Source organism: Loxodonta africana, chromosome 9, assembly GCF_030014295.1.
Source record: "Loxodonta africana isolate mLoxAfr1 chromosome 9, mLoxAfr1.hap2, whole genome shotgun sequence".
NCBI lineage: Eukaryota > Metazoa > Chordata > Mammalia > Proboscidea > Elephantidae > Loxodonta > Loxodonta africana.
The window spans coordinates 77,722,775-77,744,018 of record NC_087350.1 but is presented as its reverse complement, the minus strand read 5'-3'; the positions used below and the strand labels follow the sequence as shown (position 1 = coordinate 77,744,018).

The following is a 21,244-nucleotide window of genomic DNA, read 5'->3' as shown; positions in this document are numbered from 1 at the left end:
TGAAGGAGGAAAAGCCAATAAGAGGCATTAAGCATTAAGCATAAGTGATTGCTCAGCCAGGTGAGACCGTCTTATGAGAGACCAGGACAATCCATCTGGGGGAGAAAGTTGAGAATGATTTCTTTTCTGTTTATCATTGGTTAAAATTTTGTCCCCAAGTGGGATGCAGACCCCAAATTCTTGTAAAAGGACCAGGCTTAATGGTCCGACTGAGACTAGAAAGACCCCAGAAGTCATGGTCCCCAGACCTTCTGTTAGCCCAAGACAGGAACCATTCCCAAAGCCAACTCTTCAGACAGGGATTGGACTGGACTGTGGGATAGAAAATGATACTGGTGAGGAGTGAGCTTCTTGGATCAAGTAGACACAAGAGACTATGTGAGCAGCTCCTGTCTGGAGGGGAGATGAGAGGGCAGAGGGGGGCAGAAGCTGGCTGAGTAGACATGAAAATAGAGAGTGGAGGGAAGGAGTGTGCTGTCTCATTAGAAGGAGAGCAACGAGGAGTATATAGCAAGGCGCATATAAGTTTTTGTGTAAGAAACTGACTTGGTTTGCAAACTTGCACTTAGAGTGCAATAAAAAAAAAATTGTCCCAAAGGATGTTATTCCCACTGTACTTCCAGGTTGCTCATGGATGGGTGCTGAGAGGATCACTTAGGGCACCATACCTGAGCATCAAAAGGGAGGCCCTGGGGCAGGAAGCAAGAGACGTTCAGAGAGGGTGTGAGGCAAGGCGCTATAAGCGCGCCTGTTTGAAGTTGGTGAAAGGCCAGGTAGAGTTGGTCATCACCAAGAGGCCTGGGGCTGGAACAAGTAGCCAAAGATGCTGGAGACAGGTGAAGCCAAAAGAATCTGAAGTGGTTATCTTAATTTGGATTCCTCTAGAAGTAGCCCCTGAGGCAAGTGTTCTGGCGCCAGCAGAAATGATAGAAGTGAGACAGAAGCTGGAAGGAAGCCATTAAAGGGTGAATGCACAACACCCTGTGGGCAACTGGATTATCCTGCTGGGGAGCTCTGGGTGCAAATATAGAACACGCTCCTGAGTGTTCCCACTAGATGGGTGAGGGAGCTGAGGTTCTTATCCACCAGCTCCTGTCAGTCAATTGTTGACAGCTCCTTGGGATTGTGGGAGGCAGTGACAGGATTAATTCCTTAGCATTTCTAGTCTGCAGGCTCCAGCAGCCAGAGAAAACCCTCAGATTTTCTCTGTTATATTAGAGTGAGAGCAGCTAGCAGTACATAGAAAGGTGGACATAAATTTTCGTAGGAGAGACTGACTTGATTTGTAAACTTTCATTTAAAGCACACACACACAAAAAAAATCCCACCACCTGCCTGTCAGTTTGTCATACTGTGGTGGCTTGCATGTTGCTATGATGCTGGAAGCTATGCCACAGGTATTTCAAATACCAGCAGGGTGGACAGGTTTCAGCAGAGCTTCTACATTCAGACACTAGGAATAAAGACCTGGCGATCTACTTCTGATAACTAGCCAATGAAAACCCTATGGATAAAAGAATGTTGTCCAAGACTTTGACTTGCTTACTTTGGTTGTGTCATTAGGAGAGACTGATCGCTGGGGAAAGACATCATGTTTGGCAAAGTCGGGGCCACCGAAGGCCAGGAAAACCCTTGATGAGATGGATTGATACGATGGCTACAGTGATGGACTCAAATACACCAATGGTCATGAAGACAGCACAGGGCCAGCCAAGGCTTCATTCTATTACGCATAAAGTCTCCATGAGTTAGAGATGGCTCCTTGACAACTAACACCAATAACTAATGAAGAAACTGAGGTCTGGAATGATATGCCCAATATGCTCGGTAACTTCTTCCCAAACCCAAACTTGGGATGCTTCTGGCCGATTTTTGTGCCCCTTCCAGCTGCTTGAGACAGTCTGGAAAGTTCTTTCGTATACTGAGTTTTCTGGGACACTTGGATGGATTATAGGAAAACGAAACAGCCTATGAATTTAGTCGAGTCCTGGAAGAGCTGAGACATGAGATCCCCCCATCTCCACACTTCCCGACTGTACTGAAGCTGTGGTAAACAATTTAGCCCAGCTTGGGTATGACATGAAGCTTCCTCTTGGCTATTTCTCCAACTTCACGTTGAATGGAAGGAAATTGCTTGAGCCCTCAAAACACAGTCTGGCAGGAGGTGAAATGCCTTGCTTGGCTTCCTGCCTTCATCCTCCCACACTCATAGCTGGGACCGTTTGGTCCTGAGGCCTTCCCTGTCCTCTGTCAGTCTGAGTTTACAATTCCACCTCCGGGCCAAACTCCAAAATGAGAGCCCTTATTTCACCTGGTTTCCCAGGTGGAAAAGGTACAAATTTAACAATATTAATGAGCACCTATTTCCAATCATTTTAGGGGAGAAATGTGCTCTGGGGAATTACATCTTCACATTCCAGTGAATCATCAGATACTGATACAGAACCAGCAAAATAAGAACATTGCCACCACCAATAATAGAAGCTAACATTCGATGAGCATTTGCCCTGTACTATTATTGTTGTTGTTGGGTGCCATTGAGTTGATTTTTGACTCATAGTGACTCCATGTGACAGAATAGAACTGCCCTATCAGGTTTTCTAGGCTGTAATCTTTACAGGAACGGATCACCAGGTCTTTCTTCTGCGGAGAGGCAGGTGGGTTCAAACTGCCAACCTTTCTGTTAGCTGCTGAGCACTTAACCATTGTGCCACCAGGGCTCCTTTGTTCTGTCCCAAGAGCTCTGATAAATGCTTTATATTTCAGTAATACCTTGAATCTTCCCAGCAATCCAGGAGGAAAGAGTCTTTGTCATCTCTGTTTTACAGATGAGGTTGAGTAAATTGCTGAAGTTTCATATAAAACCAAAGCCAAACCCAGTGCCGTCGAGTCGATTCCGACCTATAGCGACCCTATAGGACAGAGTAGAACTGCCCCATAGAGTTTCCAAGGAGCGCCTGGCGGATTCGAGCTGCCGACGATTTGGTTAGCAGCTACAGCGCTTAACCACTACACCACCAGGGTTTCCAAGTTTCATATCATTTATAAATAATAGAGCCAGGAGTTAACCCAGGCAGTGTGACCTTAGAGCCCGAACTTGTAATTCCTGCCTTCTCTGCTGCCTCTTATTGAGGTCAGGATCATTACTTTCATTATGTAGATGAAGAATTAAAAAAAAAAAAAAAAGACAAGGGCATGATTTACCTTTGCAAATCACTTTGCAGTCAGGGCCAGAACTGGGACTAGAGCCCAGGCTCCTGATGTTCAGAGCCCCCACTGCCTGAACTGCACACTGTCTTTCATGACCGAGGGTTCAGTGTCTCCAGTGCAATTTTGGTCTTGGGAGTAGGGAGCAAGTCTAAGCCTTTTGTTGACAGACAGGCAGTATTGCTCAGTGGTGAGGAGCATGGGTGTTGGCACTTGTCATGTACTAGCCTGGGCACATTTTTAACCTCAGATTCTTCACCAGTAACATAGGGGTCATTAGTGTTCCAGCCTCACAGGGCTGTTGTGAGAGTAAGTGAGAAGATGAGTGAAGCATTTGGCACAGGGCCTGGGACCAACCAAGCACTCAATAAACGTTAGCTACTGTATTAGTTTCCCATGGGTGCTATAACAAATTACCATGACTTGGTGGCTTAAAACAACACACATTTATTCTCTTGTAGTTCAGAAGACCAGAAGTCCAAAATCCATTTCATTGGGCTGAAATCAAGGTAGCAGCAGGGCCACACTTCCTCCAGGGGCTCTAGGGGAGAATCCATTCCTTGCCTCTTCCAGGTTCTGGTGGCTGCCAACAGTCCTTGGCGTATGGCTGCATCACTCCAATCTCTACCTCTGTGGTCACATTGCCTTGTTCTCCTGTGTGTGTCAAATCTCCATCTGCCTCCCACTTATAAGGGCCCACCCACCCTGATAATCCAGGATAGTCTCATTTTAAGATCTTTAATTTAATCACATCTGCAAAGTCCTTTTTTTTCTCTGTATAAAGTAACATTCACAGGTTCCAGGGATTGAGGGGTTATTATTCAGCCTGCTTTAGCTACCATCCCCATCCAATCCCATTCTCTCCTGCAGGGCTAACTCAAATTACCTTTTCACTGGCCTTGTGGTTACTTGACATCTAGAGATACTTAACAACAACCAGGAACTGATCAGGGAGCGACAGGCCTCTGCATCTACTTGGTGCCTCAGGAAAAGAGCCCCTGGAGTGGGCCTGGATTCGGAACTGTTCAAGTCTTCTCTGACTGTGGCAGTGTCTCCTCTCACTCAAACATCTTACCATGCTTATGCCTGGTACTAATGACAATGACAGAAAGCCACCATTTGAAGTCTCCCCAGGTGCCAGGCTCTATCCAGGTGGGATAGTCTGCTTACACCTCTCCCCTGCTCTGTAGGGTTTTAGGAGCTGAGACTGGTTCATCTCTCTCCACCCCTCATGGTGCCCGGCCATGTGTCTTACCCAAGAAAGACTGTGTTCTTTCATTCATCAAATATTTCTTCATGACCCTATAGGACAGAGTAGAACTGCCCCAGAGGGTTTCCAAAGCTGTAATCTTAAGGGAAGCAGACTGCCACATCCTTCTTCCCGGGAACAGCTGGTGGGTTTGATCCCGCCCACGTTTCAGCTAGCAGCCCAAGGCTTTAACCACTGCACCACCAGGCCTCTTTTTTCACCTCTTACTAAAAAAAAAACCAGGTTTTATTTTAGGCAGAGAACAAAACTCGTGCCCAAGTGGAGCTTACATTTTGGTGAGGTGGGCAGGTATAGGGAGGAGAGCCCTGGAATTAGATTTGTTAAAAAAATTTGGGGGGGGGCTGCATTTAGTTATGTATCACTTATGCCCCCCAAAATGGGGCCACTCCTGGGCACTCAAGTGGGTTCGTGGGTCAGTCGTGCTAGGTGGGGCACTGCAGCCAAGAGCTGTCCAGCTGTGTGACCTTGGGACATGCACTGCACCTCTCTGAGCCTCACTTTCCTCATCCATCAAATAGCGGAATCACAGTGATTCCGGCCTCCCAGGGCTGAGAGGGTACGGTGGGACAGTGGGAGGGAGAGAGCTAGGTCCCCAGCAGGGACAGACGGGAGGGCGGAGGGAGCCCGGTGCCTCTAGCCCAAGGCGAGCGCGGGCACGGGGATTTCCTCGAAGGTTACATAAGGCCGCCTAGGGTGGAGGCAGGGGAGAGGGAGCGCGCGCCCATCGAGGGGGAAAGGGGCGTGGGGAGGCGGCCGGCACAGCCGGGATCCCCAGGGCGAGTGCGCTGCCGCTGCCCGACGTGGGGAGCAGCGCGCGGGAGCGCAGGGCGCGGCGGAGTCAGGTTTCAGAGCCCGGGTGACTCAGGGCGCGAGCCCGGAGCCGGCACCCTTCTCGCCGCCGCCGCGGAGTGCCGTCTTTGTTCCCTGCAGAAAGGGCGAGCGCGGCGGCCAGGCTCAGCGCCCCCTCATCCTTCACTGAGCTCGGCGCCTCAGCTGCCGCCTGGCTCCGCTCCCTGCGCGCCTTCAGGGACTCCGCAGACCTGCGAGATGGCGCCAAGGTAGGATCCGCTTCCCCGCACCCCGGGCCACTCCACTCTCCCGTCCGCCTCACCTTCTCTTCCTTGGTCACTTCTTGCAGGAAGAACGGGCAGTGCTGGCGCCTGCTCTTGCTGCTCTTGGTCTCCGCGCTTCTCTCCGCTATCACTCAGACCCGTGCCGCGACAGGTAAGCGACCCGGCTTAGGGGGGTGGCACCGACTGCTTGTCCTCCCGGGGAAGTTCCTTTTAGCTGCGGGCGCGGCTGCGGTGCGCGCCTCATTCCTGGACATAAAAGGGAGTGCTTGCCACTCCGTGCGCACTGGCGGTTCTGCTGGCCACATCCCCGGGCCAGTACCGGCGTTTGAGCCACGAATGGGGGTCCCAGGGCTACCGGAGCGATGGAACGCTATCCGGGCACCCAGGGTCGGGGTGTCTGAGTTGGCGCGGCCCCGCCAGTCTTGGGCAGAAAGGGAGTTGAGAAGTGCAGTGACAGCGCCGGCTGCTCCGCAGAGACAGCTCCAGCCCACGCAGATTCTGCGCTCATATCGTACGCACTGGCTGGCAGGTTCGGGGTAACAGCAGATCTGCTGCATGTCCCATACACGGGTGCGGAAGCATGACCACCAGTAGGGACACCTGGCCCCCTTGCCGGGCAAAAAATAACGGGACCGGATTACTCCGAAGCCTTACTTAGCGCAGTTACCTAGGGGATGACATACGTAGTGAGTAGTGACACCATGGGTGATGGGAAGAGGTGTGGGCTGGGAGGCTGGGTATCCGGGTCCCTTCTGCTCCCCGGGCCTCAGTTTTCCCACCAGGTCCCAGAGGTGGTTGGATAAATAGTGGGGTCTGAGTTAAAATGGGTCTAGGTTAAGATGTAAGGCTGCCTGAGTTCGAATTGTGGGTAAGTTGGGTGACCTTCTCAAGGGATACCACCTCTCTGTGCCTCAGTTTCCTTATCTAAATAGGTGGAATGATCAGATTACACTACCCCCTAGGGGTGCTGTGAAGATTAAAGGAGAGATTAGAAATAAAGTGTTTTCCGTTCTCCTGGCACATGGCACAAAATAAGTGATAGAAATGGCAGCTTGATCCTTGCAACACCTGTGGGTTAGAAAGCAATGCAGGCATTTTTTACAGAAGAGAGCAGTGGCGTAGGAAGTGGCCATCCAAGAGCCAGAGCAGAACTCAGGTCTCTCTGCTCCAGTCCCTGCTTGGAGCCCTCCCCCATGCAGTTTTGCACACAATCCACACAATCACCTCTGACCCCCTTTTGGATTTAGGACATTAGTACACTGACTCAACAGAAGAAGGGTGTGGGGAGACCAGGAACCATGGCGTCTGGTCCCCCGAAGGAAACAGGATAGAGTGGGCAGCCTTGCTTAACTCTTTGTGGGCCTGAGGAAACCTGAACGCTCAGACCATTTTTTTCTCGGAAGAAAGACCAAAAAACGATGACAGCTTTTCCTGCCTGAGCGTGCAGCCTGGCAATTCTTGCAGATCAAAGGGCAGCTGAAATAGTTTTGGCTTCTTAGCACCATGGCCCACGTTGAACATGGCAATCTTGCATGTGATATCAGGCATCATCAACTCAGCGGCAGAGGGCAGCTTTGGGTGTCCCCTCCCTGAAGAGGACCAGGATTCTGGGGAATGAAACTTTGGTGTTTCTTCCCTGTCCCCCTGCTTTTGTGGGCTGGACCCCTCAATGTCAGGTCAGCACTGTTATTGCTAACACAGAGGATGCCCTGTTCTTCACCTATAAAGTAAAACGGGAGGACCAGGAAACCCTCAGGAGCTGAGGAGGGCCCACAGGAGGGCCATTTGTATCTGACAGGTACTCAGTGCCCCACTGGGAATCTGAAGACAGCCTTCCTAGAAATACGAAATACCCTCCTACAACCCAGATTTTGCATGAGTTTAATGTGGCTAACACTTATCAAAAGCTTCATATGTGCCAGGCAGAGATCTGAACACATTCGGATTTCACTCATCCAGTCCTCACTGTAACCGAGGAACTGGGGTGTGGGGACTGTTATCTCTGTATTTTAGATGAGGAGACTGAGACCCAAATTCACACGCCTTGTAAGTGGCCAGGGTAGGATTTGAACCAGATAGTCTGACTCCGGAGTACTTGCTCTTAACAGTTGTATTACTCAGTTAGAGGAGCTTCACAGACAGAAGGCTTGAGAGAGGCTCAGGGGCCCCACAGTCCCCAGTGAGCCACATAATCGGAGTGTCACAATCATAACACAAGCCCTTTGCATCTGCATGGCATTGTACCGTCTACACAACACAGCACTTGCCCTCCACCCAGACACTGGATCCACCACCCAATAGCGCTGAGAAGTAAGTTGGGCTCCATCTTACAGAAGAGGCTCAGAGAGGGGATATGACTTGCTCGAGGCCACACAAACGTAACTGGGTAGATCCATGACAGCCATGCCCCATCAGCAGACGCTGACACTGGTGCTGTTTCCCCCACAGGGCCACTGCTTGGCTGAGTATAAAAAATAATAACAATAGCTAAGACTTTTTGGCACTAATATGAGCCAACAGTGTTTTAAGTGCCCTCTGTTAATGAACTCACTCAGTCTTCACAACAGCCCCATTTATTATCCCTTCTTAGAGATGAGGAAACTGAGGCATAAAGAGGTGAAGTCATTTGCCCGTGAGCAGGCAGCCTTATGTGGCAGAAGCACAATTTGAACCCAGAGTGACTGACTCAGAATCTGTGCTCTCATGCACTGTGCTGTCTGCTCAAGCAGGCTGGCCTCTGAAAGCCTGTTTGTAAGTGGTTTGTTATGAGCTTAGAATGTGCTTTTCCAAAAGCTTGGCAGTTTCTTAAAAAGTTAAACATATGTTTATCCTGTGATCCAGCTATTCCACTCCTAGGTATCTAGTCAAGAGCTAGGAAAGCAAACATCCACACGTGTGTGTGTGTGTGTGTGTGTGTGTGTGTGAATGTTCGTTGCAGCAGCATTCACAATAGCCAAAAGGTCCATCGGCTGGTGGATGGATAAACAAAATGTGGTCTGTCCATACGATGGACTATTGCTCAGCAAGAAAGAGGAATGAGATACTGATACATGCTACAACATGGATGAATTTTTAAACCATTATGCTAAGATGTAAAACACAAAAGACTATATATTGTAAGATTCCACTTACATAAAATTTCTGGAAAAGGAAAAACTGCAGAGAGAGAAAACAGATTAGTGGTTGCCTGGGCCAAGGGTAGAAGCCGGGGTTGACTGCACTAGGCAGGAAGGAACTTTTGGGGGAATATTCTAAAATTGGATTGTGGTGGTGGTTGTGTAACTATGTAAATTTACTGAAACTCATCTAACTATATGCTTAAAATGGGTGAATTTTGTGGAATGTAAACTATATCTCAATAATGCTATTAAAAAACAACAAAAGGCTGTGTTTGGCTAGAACATCAGCACTCCAGGTCGGGTGGGGCTCCCTGGTGGAGTCCTTGGCCAGCCTGGTACGGAGCTGGCACACAGTAGCAATGCTGCTCAGAAAGTGCCAGCCTCATAGTGCACTGTTCTGGGAAAACTGGTCTTGGGTTTCAGCTGGAAATGCCAGGCCCACCTCTTCCTCTAGGCCTCCGACCCTACACTTCCTATCACCAGGCTGCCGCTGTGGGCCAAGTGCCAGGATCCTCAGCTAGGGGTGGCACAAGATGTAGGGTAATTTGCTGATAATGGAATGAATCTGTTGAAAAGTGGATCTTTGCAAGCTATGTGGTATCCAAAAAATAGCAAAACCACAGGCATTGAGAGAGAGACCTGGGTTCCATCATTGACTTCCTCTGTGAACTTAGATGAACCACTTTTCCATTCTGAGCCTCAGTTTTTTGATCCATAAAATGGGGAGGCAAGATTCACTAATCTCAATAGTCCTTCTAGTTTAAAATACTAGAAAACAAAACAAAATAGCATCTATCTAGTTTGAGGTTTAATTATTCTATATAATTTATTTCAACAAATTCATACCTAGCACTCACTCCAGGTCAGCCCTTGTGTTGGCTGCTGGGGGTGCAGAGAGGATTGGGGCACATCTCTGCTCTGAGGGGCTCATAGTTCAGGAGCAGAAAGACAGGGTCACAGACAATGGTAATGCAAATTTTCTCGAACTCTTCCGATCTGATATCCAGCATGTCTTAATGTGCAGCCTACCCCACGTTCCCATACCACTCTGCTTGAAAAGACCCTTGATACTGGGGTGTCCCCCACAAGGCCCCTCATGCCCCTAGTGGGTTGGGACTGAGCTGGATGACAGCATCGCCCCTTTCTTTCCCTGGTGAAGCTTCAGTATCATTGGAATACCTCCAACATATTTGGGTTACAAAGAACCCACTTACCGCTGTCTGTTTTTTTACATCTTATAGTTAGTTGCATGCAGTGTTGCAGTGTGTAGTTTGCTGATGTTATCCTTCTCAGATGCTCCCTCGAAGATGTTCAAAGATTGGATTTATAAAGATACTGACGATAATAGGTAATAATAACGAAAACTTAAAAAAAAAAAAGAGGTATTCAACTTATATCAGAACTGATTTACACCGGAACTCAGAACAGAACCCTGTCGTAAATCAGAGACTACCTGTACTAAGTTTAATTTTACTTATTTTGAACTTCGTACATGTAGTATGTATTCTTTTGTATGACTTCTTTCTCCAAATGTTAAATTTTGGAGATTCATCCATGCTGTTGCATATGGCTGTCATTAGTTTGTTTTCATTGCTGTATAATATTCCACTGTATGAACATACCATATGTCATTTATCCTTTTTTCCCTGACAGTGTTTGGGTTGTTTCCATTTTTGTCTAATAGAACAGTGTGGCTCTGAACCGTCTTGCCTGTGTCTCTCCATGCGCATGTGCACGCATTTCTGTAGGTTCTAGCAGTGGAGGGCTGGGCCATAGGGGATGCAGATCTTCCCAGTGAGTAGACAGTGCCAGCGTGTCTTCCACTGTGGCTGGACCAGTGTACCTAGCCTCCAGCCCGATAGGAGAGTCCCATTTCTTCACATGCTTGAAAGCACTGGTTTCGTCACTGGGATTAATTCCACCCTTTCTGATGGGTGCCTGCTTAGAATCTTACTGTTGCCTTCATTTGCATTTCATGATTATTAATTAAGTTGATCGCCTTTTCACGTTTATTGGCCATTCGGTTATCCTAATTTACTTTTTAAAAATATGAATCAAACTAGGAGTACATAGCAAGGTACATATAAATTTTTGTATGAGAGACTGACTTGATTTGTAAACTTTCACCTAAAAAAAAAAAATGAACCAAGTTCAGGCTTTCCCTCTAATAATGTCATTCTTGCTCGCTGGCAGTCTGATGTGCTCTCCTGAGCGAGGGAGGAGCAAGTAGAGTCATGTCTGAGATTTTGCATCACTGGCATCCTGCCTTACCTGCGCCCCTGCCTGTAATGAGCTACTGTTGCTCACATACCATTAGGGGCTGTGATGAACAAAAATGATGGTGGTGTTTGAATTCCTGGCTAATGTTTTGGTTTTATCGACAGTTGGGAATGCCTTGGGGCAGCATCATGTCACACTTGTGGGTTTCACAGCGTAGTGAAGGCTGAAGCCTCCTGCCACACTGAACCACTCACAGCTCTCCAAGTAGATTTAGAATTTTACAGCCTTGCACGTAGGTCCCTGGATGGTGAAATGATTTGTACTCATCTATTAGCCTAAAGGTTTGTGGTTTGAACCCACAGAGGCATCACAGAAGAAAGACCTGGCAATATGCTTCCATAAAGATTATGTCCAAGAAAACCCTATGGAGCAGTTCTACTCTGTAACACAAGGGGTTGCCATGAGTCAGAATCGAGTTGATGGCAGCAGGTTTTGGCTTTGCATAAAGTGTGCACTGGAAACTCTGGTGGCATAGTGGTTTAGAGCTATGTCTGCTAACTGAAAGGTTGGCAGTTTGAATCCACCAGGTGCTCCTTGGAAACCCTCTGAGGCAGTTCTACTCTGTCCTATAGGACTTGACAGCAACGGGTTTGGTTTCTGTTTATAAGGTGTGCACTAGTCCCCTGTATAAAGTTCCCTTTCTCATCCTTCCACCTTCTCTGAGCTTAAATGCCACCTCTCCCAGATCTCTCCAGCTGTGCTCTCTTGCTGCTAAACTTCCACAGCTCTTTATCTGTCTCTCCAGGCACCAGCCACTGTCCCCCCTGTACTGTCACTGTTTATGTCTCTGTTTCCCATGGGAGCACCTTGAGGAGGGTATGGTCATGCCTCATTTGTTTCCATCTCCCCCAGGGCAGTTGTCCAGAGCTGGCCACTCTTGGACTTTTACCATTTTGTTATGATTATAAACAACACTGTCGGGAACATCTTTAGACAAATATCCTCTGTTTTCCTTTTGAGTTACTTCCTTTGGCTATATTCACCCAATGGATTCTCCCAGTCAAAGAACAGAATGAGTTGGATAACTCTTATCTGCCAACCAAAAGGTCAGCCGTTCAAATCCACCAGCTTCTCCTTGGAAACCCTCTGAGGCAGCTCTACTCTGTCCTATAGGGTTGCTATGAGTTGGAATTGCGTCGATGACAACGGGTTTGGCTTTTTTTTTTTTTTGGTTTGGTTTGGTTATACATTTAGATGTATCTTTCCTAGAAACAAATTCAATCATGCCATTGCCTAGTTTAATTGCCCTTCCATTGTGCCTGGGATGGAGTCATGCTCCTTGCTGTGGAAGGCACTCTGTGGTCTGACCTTCGCCAGCCTCCCGGCCTTCACTTACACTGAACCCCCTTGACCTGGGCTCACACTGAACCACTGGCAGTTTGCTAAATGAGACATGCAGTGTCACACATCTGTGTCTTTCACAGGTCAGTGCCTTTTTGAGAATGCCTTTCTCTTCACACCCTGGCAAACCCCCACTCATCCTTTAAGATTCCATTCTGGGAAGCCCTCTCTGCTGGGCCAGGCACAGTAAAACCTTCAAAAGCTGGAACCTGTAAGGCTGGAACCTGTCAGAGAAGGAAAATTAAAATATTTCGACTAAAACGAGTGGTAGAAAAGTGGTAAGACCGGACCTGTCAAAGGCAGAAAACTTTTGAGACCCAGGAAAACAAGGCAGTCCTGTTGAATTCCGGCTCTTGCAGGTTTCACTGTACATTAGGTGTCTCTCCTCGGGGCCAACACTGTGCATCATCCATCAATCAGCCACAGGGCTCCTCAGCCTATACTACAATCATTGATTACTCATTTGCCACCTGCTTCACAGAAATGTCCACGAGACAGGGACTGGACCTTGTCCAACTTTGAATTCCAGAACCTGGGGCAAAGTGGGCACTCAGCAAACTTTTTCAATGACTCAAAGAAGGTGCGAATGGATAGGTCCAGTCTGTGGTCTCTAGAGAATGGCCAACCTACAAAGTCCTCGGTGGTATGTAGGTCATCCTGTTTCTTCCACAGCCTCGCCAACCTTGGGGATGACCAGGGCAGAGTAAGCAGGGTGCCTTTGGGGCTTTAATTTTCTTTCCTTTAGTAGCTACTTAGGTGGGAATTTACATTAATATTACTCTGCTCTTGTTTCGTTGCATCTAATTCTATAAATGATTTTTTAGCTTATCCTCACCCATCTTATTCCTGATAGCTGCCATTTTTTGTCCAGAGTTGTACATTGATCTTTTCTCTTCAATCTAAATATATGAGCTTATTTTCCAGTTTTCTTTTAATGTCTACAGCTCGATCTATTTAAAATGAACTATAGATTAGGGTATAATATGAAGTCAGTTCTTTTCCAAAGTGCTATCAGTATTCCCCAAAGTACTGATTAAAATGTGAGCTATTTTCCCATCATTGTGTTGCCCTGGTTATCATATAAAGTTTTTTTAATTTAATGATTTAAATTTATTTCTAGGATCTCCATTCTGTTGTGTATGTGTTTTTAAAAATAATGCCATATGATTTTGGTGATTGTAGCTTTGTAATACGTTTTTAAATCTGGTAGGGAATGTCACCCTTGCCTCTGTAGTTAGCCACAAATTCTTCAGTATGGGTTGATTTATCATGTAATTTCCTGGTACCCATGAGATGATTGGGTGCCAGGAGTGTCTGGTGGTGGTGAGTAGGTAGGGTTTATGAAAAGAGAGGCAGTCTTACAGTAAGACTCCAAATCAGCAAATTAGGCTTCAAAGTCAGGTCAGCAGATGGAGGGGTCTGAGCTACTGCTCTGGACACAGAGACCAGAGGAGCAGAGATGGGCTGGAGGTGTTGGGAAGAGTCATGTTTGTTGACTCATCATCTTCCTCTGCTCCTCCTTAACTTGAGAGAGAAAAAATCTAGGGTTGGGGCAGTGCCGGGGAGAAGGTCCAGACCTCTTCCTGAGCAAGATCTGATGAAGACAACATGGGGCCCATGTCACCTAATGTATGCAGCCTACCCTTCATCCACATGAGAACTAAATCAACTCACTCATCCCATCCCATCCCATCTATCCAATCTTGTTGCATGCTATGGGTGACTTAAAGAACTGGTGGGGACATTAAATTGTGCTGAGGCCCCTGGTATCACTCTAAAGTGACCACAGCCCTGATTTCAGGTGTTGGGAGCCTTTTCCTGGGTTTGGGGAGCTTGGCTACATCTGGCTGGCAGGGGGAAGCCCTGCCCAAGGTCTCTGCAGTACTCACTCTTCCCATCACTGAGGGACTCAAATGGGGCTCAGCTGAAAACCCCCCCTCCCACCAGGAGGTCTGTTGTGACCCAAACTGAAGTTTTGTTGAAGCCCTCAAAACTGCTCTGTTCTGTGTTGTGATTGCTTTTATAGATATCTATTTATCTATAAATAGATAGTGGTGTAGTGGTTAGAAGTTAGGCTGCTAACCAAAAGGTCAGCAGTTTGAATCCACCAGATGCTCCTTGGAAGCCCTGTGGGGCAGTTCTGCTCTGTCCATTAGGGTCACTAGGAGTCAGAATTGACTTGACAGCAACATGTTTGTTTGTTTTATGTCCCATATTTACCGGCTTTCTACTCTCTCTGAGACCCTTTGGAGTGGGTGGTGGGGAAGCTGAAGAGCTGCACTGGACTTGCAGCTCACCCTGGAGGAACTCACAGTCCAGTAGTAGAGACAGGTGTGAAGCAGCTGGCTCAAAGGCTAGGGGGCTTGTCCTGGGCATCCTAATACAGGTGCAAGTGAGCCTCTGTGCATACCAAGCGGGGGCACCCGCATCCACCTGGAGATGGGGGAAGTGGAGGCATGCAGCCAGCTTTGAAAGAGGAAATGTATTTTTTCAATGACATTGAAAGTTTGATAATAAAAGCAATACATGTTGTTGTTAAGTGCCATTGAGTATGTTCCAACTCATAACGACCCTACGTACAACAGAATGAAACACTTCCCCATCCTGTGCCCTCCTCACAGTCGTTGCTATGTTTGAGCCCATAATTACGGCCACTGTGTCAATCTACCTCATTAAGGGTCTTCTTTTTTGCTGACCCTTTGCTTTACCAAGCATGATGTCTTTCTCCCAGGACAGGTCCTTCCTGGTAACAAGATCAAAGTAAGTGAGACGAAGTCTCGCCATCCTTGCTTCTAAGGAGCATACTGGCTGTACTTCTTTCAGAACACACTTGTTCGTTCTTCTGGCAGTCCATGGGATATTCAATATTCTTAGCCAACACCACAATTCAAAGGCAACAATAATACACAGTCATTGTAAAAGTTTAGGAAAAAAAAGGAGTTTAAAAAGATCACGTATTAATGCTTCAAAGGTCAGCGGAGCAAGGGCGGGGATTTGGGGACTATGGCTTAAGGGGACTTCTAAGTCAATTGGCAAAATAATTCTGTTATGAAAACATTCTGCATCCCACTTTGAAATGTGGCGTCTGGGGTCTTAAATGCTAACAAGCGGCCATCTAAGATGCATCAATTGGTCTCAACCCACCTGGATCAAAGGAGAATGAAGAACACCAAGGTCACACGATAACTATGAGCCCAAGAGACAGAAAAGGCCACATGAACCAGAGACTTACATCATCCTGAGACCACAAGAACTAGATGGTGCCCGGCCACAACCGATGACTTCCCTGACAGGGAGCACAACAGAGAACCCCTGAGGGAGCAGGAGATCAGTGGGATGCAGACCCCAAATTCTCATAAAAAGACCAGACTTAATGGTCTGACTGAGACTAGAGGAATCCCGGCGGTCATGGTCCCCAAACCTTCTGTTGGCCCAGGACAGGAACCATTCCCGAAGACAACTCATCAGACATGGATTGGACTGGACAATGGGTAGGAGAGAGATGATGATGAAGAGTGAGCTACTTGTAACAGGTGGACACTTGAGACTGTGTTGGCATCTCCTGTCTGGAGGGGAGATAGGAGGGTAGAGAGGGTTAGAAACTGGCAAAATTGTCATGAAAGGAGAGACTGGAAGGGCTGACTCATTAGGGGGAGAGTAAGTGGGAGTATGGAGTAAGGTGTATATAAATTTGTATGTGACAGACTGACTTGATTTGTAAAAGTTCACTTAAAGCTCAATAAAAATTATTAAAAAAAAAAAAAGATCACATATTATCTCAGGATCCAAAGATAAACCCCAATAACATTTGTCTGGCTATCTTTCAAGTTTATTTTTCCATGTCTAAATATGCAAACATGCATTGATGTCAAGTTGATTTCGACTCATAGCAACCCTAGAGGACAGAGTAGAACTGCCTCGTAGGGTTCCCAAGGCTGGAATCTTTACAGAAGCAGACTGCCACATTTTTTTCCCGTGGAGCAGCTGGTTCGTTCAAACCTCTAACCTTTGGGTTACAATCTGAGCACTTAACCACTGAGCAACCAGGGCAAATACGTTATAATATGAATAGATCATTCTGTACTTTGTATTTTGTTGACTGCTTTGTTCCCTGAACAATCACCTAGACACTTCTTCTGGAACACTGAATATTCTTCTCTAACACCCTTTGTCATTGAAATAGTATTTCATTGTGAGGGCGTCCCACAGTTATTTAACTCGTCCCCTTTTAGGCCTCTAGGCTGTTTCTGATTGTTCACTCTTATAAACACTACTGTGATGACCATATTCTTGTGTTTGACGATACCTGCTCTTATTTCTTAGGCACAGATTCCTAAGACTGAAATTCTGGGTCAAGTGCATGCTCATTTCTAAGGCTTTGATTGCATCCTTTAGAAAGGTAATAGCAATTTATGCTCCCAACAACAACGTATAAGAATGCTTAGCTCACCCTGCCTGTATCCACTTCTGCTATTTCTGTAATCAGGAAGGAGAACATGACAACAGCTAAGAGAACAGTGGAAACCCTGGTGGTGTAGTGGCTAAGAGCTATGTCTGCTAATCAAAAGGTTAGCAGTTTGAATCCACGAGCCGCTCCTTGGAAACCCTGTAGAGCAGTTCTACTCTGTCCTGTAGGGTCCCTATGACTTGGAATTGACTCAATGGCAAAGGGTTTGGTTTTTTGGTTAAGGGAACAGTACCAACTTTACTGCTTCAGGTGTGGCCTTCATCTAATAGAGCCTGGGATTCTTCCCTCTCCCTCTCCCTCCATTAATTCATCCATATGCATATGCCTTGTGGTAAGGGGTGCAGGATTCTTCAGGAAATTAGAATGTGAGTCTCAGGTCACAAGGACCTTGGGCATAATGCACTTGGGTGGTTCTCAACCCTGGCTACGCCTTAGAATCACCTGGGGGATTGGAAGGCAACCTGATGCCCAGTCCTTCTGCTCTTCTGGGATTCTTTGTCAATTTGGGGCGATGTCTAGCCACTGGTGGGTTTTAAAAGCACCTTCTGCAGCCAGGGTTGAAAACAACCAATCCAGTCCAATGGCTTCTTTTCAAGGTGGTGATCCTGAGTCCCAAAGAGGGAAAGTACCTATCCACGGTCACAAAACAGGCGAGTGTCAGAGCTGGCACTGAAACCCAGAGAACATCCCAGGGTATAGCTCATGGCCGTGAGCTCTGGAACCGAGGATCCTGGATTCAAATCTCAGCTCTGCTACTTCCCGTTGGATGGCCTGAGGCCTTATCTTTTTTATGTATAAAATAGTACAATAATTCTTACTGTAAGAAGTTATGAGATAAGCATTGGGGCTGTGTGTTCCTTGGGGGCAAGAACCCAGCTTTATTTGTCCATGTTTCCCTAGCATCTGACATGGCACCAGAAGGATACAATGAGCGTTTGAATACGTTAATGAATGAATCATTGAAAGCCGAAGGCTGTGGAGATCTGAATGAAAACCCAGCATTATGAACCTGTAACCACAGCAAAGTCTATGTGTCCCTTCAGCCCTCCTGGAAGACCACCCTGCAGCCACCCACTGTCAATGGCTGGTGGATGGATGGGAGTAGGGGTGAGAGCAGGGACTGGATGTGACAGATACATAGGGGATAGAACACATTTCCTGAGAGAAAAATTAAGGTATGCTTTCTGGTGCTGGAAAGTTATAACCTATTCCACGTAGTGGAGCAGAGGTGCAGAGAGTCTAAAAGCTGATAACAAACTGAACCTAAATTTCAAGAAAGTCACACAGAACTCCATCTGAAATTGGGTAAGCTGCTGTTTCTCCCTTTTTAGCCACACAGTCTTTGTGGCTGGCTAGCCCTATCTTTAATATGGAGCCAAGGGAGGGAAAGAGCCTAGCTCGAAGTCACACTGCAAGTTGGCAGCAGAGCTGGGCCTAGAACTGGGTATTCTGACTCTCGGGCCCGTGCTCTGGTGCTTAGAAAGCTTGACACAGACCGGAGAAAGTACCAAGATATGGTATATGTGCTAAAAATTATATAGTGCTCTCTATGTACCAGACACTGTTTTAATTATCCAGGATATCTGTATCTATATCTGGCAGTCTCTGGGTGGTACAAAGAGTTAAGGCACTTGGGCTGCTAACTGAAAGTTTGGGAGGGTTGGGTCCACCTAGAGATGCCTGGAATCTACTTCTGAAAAATCAGCCATTGAAAACCCTATGGAACACAGTTCTACTCTGACACACGTGGGGTTGCCATGAGTTCGAGTCAACTCAGTGGCAACTGGTTATATCTATATTCACATCCACATTCGTATTTATTTCTATTATGTGTGTGTGTTTAGTATATTTAATTCTCACAACAGCCCTATGAAATAAATGAAGAGGCTCCATTACAGTTTGGCAACAGTATACAGATCTGTTTCCTGGCCTCCATTCTCTCCACTCTACAGCCTATCCCCACACTGCAGTCACAGGACTCTTCTAGCTTCTTGCTCCTCAGAGTGTGGTCTGTGGACCAGCCGCATCAGCATCACATGGGAGCTTGGTAGAAATACAGAATCTCTGGCCTCGCCCCAGACCCAATGAACCAGAATCTGCATTTTAACAAGATTAAAGCTAGAGCAGCACTCTCTGATGACATCATCCCCTGCTTGAAACCCACAATAAACACTCGAGTTAGACAGAGTAATTGACCCCCAAAGATGTCCACAACTTAATCCCTGGGACCTATGGGTATGTTATGGTACATGGCGATGGGGAATTAGGTTGCAGATGGAAATACGTTGATAATCAGATGGCCTTAATATAGAGAGATTATTCCGGGTTATCTAGGTGAACCCAATGTAATCACAAGGGTCCTTAAAAGTGGAAGAGGGAGGCAGAAGGGAAGGTTGAGAGATGCGATATGAGAAGAACTTGACCAGCCTTTGCTGGCTTTGAAGATGGAGGAAAGGGGCCCTAAGCCAAGGACTGCAGGCAGCCTCTAGAAACTGGAAAAGGGAAGGATGCATATTTTCCCTAGAGTCTTCAGAAAGGAGCACAGCCTGTTGACCTTGATTTTATCCCAGTAAGACCTGTGTTGGACTTATAACCTTTCTAACTATAAGATAATAGATTGTGTTGCTTTAAACCACTAAGTTTGTGGTAATTTGTTGCAGCAGCAATAGAAAACTAATACAACACCCTACTTCCCAGTGTGGCATTCAAGGCCCTCTGATATCCTACCAATGTGCTATTCTGGCCTTATCTCCCAGACTGTGCCTCCCCACATCCTGACCACAAAACACGCAGAGATTCCAGAGTGGCAGGAATGTGTGCTCCACACATTCCACTGAGGGCCAGGACTTGGACTGTTCCCGTTGGTACCCCCAGCATCTAGTACTGTGCCCGGCCCTTGGCAGGTACCCAGGCAATACTTGTTGAATGAATAACCCAGTGGAATCTGGCTATATTCAGACCGCACCAGCAACAGGGGGGCCTTGATGTGCTAGAGACAAATATGGCAAGAAGGAGGGACACGGTGGAGACTTAACCAGAGTCCCAGCTTTGCATTAACTTGCTCTTCTGCCTTGGGCAAGTTCCTGTCCCTCTCTGGGCCTCAGTTTCCCCATCTGGGAACTGAAGGGGTTGGAGCAGATGAATCCTAAAAGCATAGTTAGCTGAAGCATTCTAGAAGATCTGAGTTCAGTTTAACCAAACGTTGTGGCAGTTGGGGAAGTGATTCAACTCAGCAACGTTCAGCCCTGTTCATCTGAACGTTGAGCAAATCCTCCACTGACATCCCCGTTCCAGGAGACAGGATACAAAACCATGCGCAATGACTGTGTATTTGGTACAAAACAGAGACCACAGCTACCGTCTCCCTCTGTCTAGTTAAAATGCCACATTACTCACTCTCCCACAGAAAAGAAACCCGTTGAAAAAAACCTTTTCTCACTGCACAGTCTTTCCATGTGACACATTTTCTAATTTTATTTCAGGTTTAACTGTCTACAGTAGATGTCTCCATTTCAGGGTTCCCCCCACCTTACCCTCCCCTTTTTAGGGTATAAGCTTCCAGTTTAAGAAGCGGAATGGTTTTGTTTGCTTAATGTTTGCAAGTGTGGGCTGATATCACATTACGACTGAATGTCTTCATTTTCTTGGCTGGGGAAAGTTCTCTAGAATCCGCAGCACTGGCCTGGTGATTAGGCTCCTTGGTTCTAGGTCTGGCTGTGGGAGCATGGCCAAATCATTTCCACTCTCTGGGCTCATATGCTTCATCTGCCAAGTGAGGGAAAGGATGGTTTACAACGAAGACGGTGGGACTGGGTTGGAAGTAGTTGCAGGGGCCCCATTTCTAGGAGTAGTTCTGTTTAAGACTTTGTTGGCATTTTATGCATCTCAGTTTATACCTCCCATCAGCTTTTCTAATCTCTGTACTGCATGGAGTGGCTTAGACATTTTTAACACCAGGAAAGAGTACAGCAGCTTTGTTTTAAATAAATTCTCCTTATGTAGTGCTTGGGGCCTTAAATGTTTGTGAGCAGCCATCCAAAAAGCTTGCAAACGGCCATCCAAGTACGATAGTTTGTCTCTGTTTGCCTGGAGCAACAGAAGAAGAAGGAGAGTCACGAATAGGAGGAAGATATGGAACACGTGGCTAATTGCCTCCATGAACAACTCCTTTGCCATGAGACCAGAAGAACTGGATGGCGCCTGGCTACCATTACCAAACATTTTGGTCAAAGATTCTATTAAAAGGATTGGACTGGACAATGGGTTGGAGAGGGATGCTGGTGAGGAGTGAGCTTCTTGGAACAGGTAGACACTTGAGACTATGCTGGCATCTCCTGCCTGGAGGGGAGATGAGAGCGTAGAGGGGGATAGAAGCTGGCGAAATGGACACGAAAAGAGAGAGTGGAGGGAGAGAGTGGGCTGTCTCATTAGGGGGAGAGTAATTGGGAGTATGTAGCAAAGTGTACATAAGTTTTTATGTGAGAGA

The 21,244-nt window shown here is 46.9% G+C and overlaps 1 protein-coding gene across 1 annotated transcript in view; it reads left to right on the top strand.

Annotated features, from left to right (window-relative positions):
- Positions 1-5,088: 5,088 nt before the first annotated feature.
- COL15A1 (collagen type XV alpha 1 chain) overlaps positions 5,089-21,244 on the top strand; it is a 116,900-nt gene continuing 100,744 nt past the window's right edge. Inside the window, exons 1-2 of the mRNA XM_010587804.3 lie at positions 5,089-5,535; positions 5,616-5,701. Coding sequence (XP_010586106.2) covers positions 5,525-5,535; positions 5,616-5,701 — 97 coding nt within the window. The 5' untranslated portion in view covers positions 5,089-5,524. The remainder of the gene's footprint in view (positions 5,536-5,615; positions 5,702-21,244) is intronic.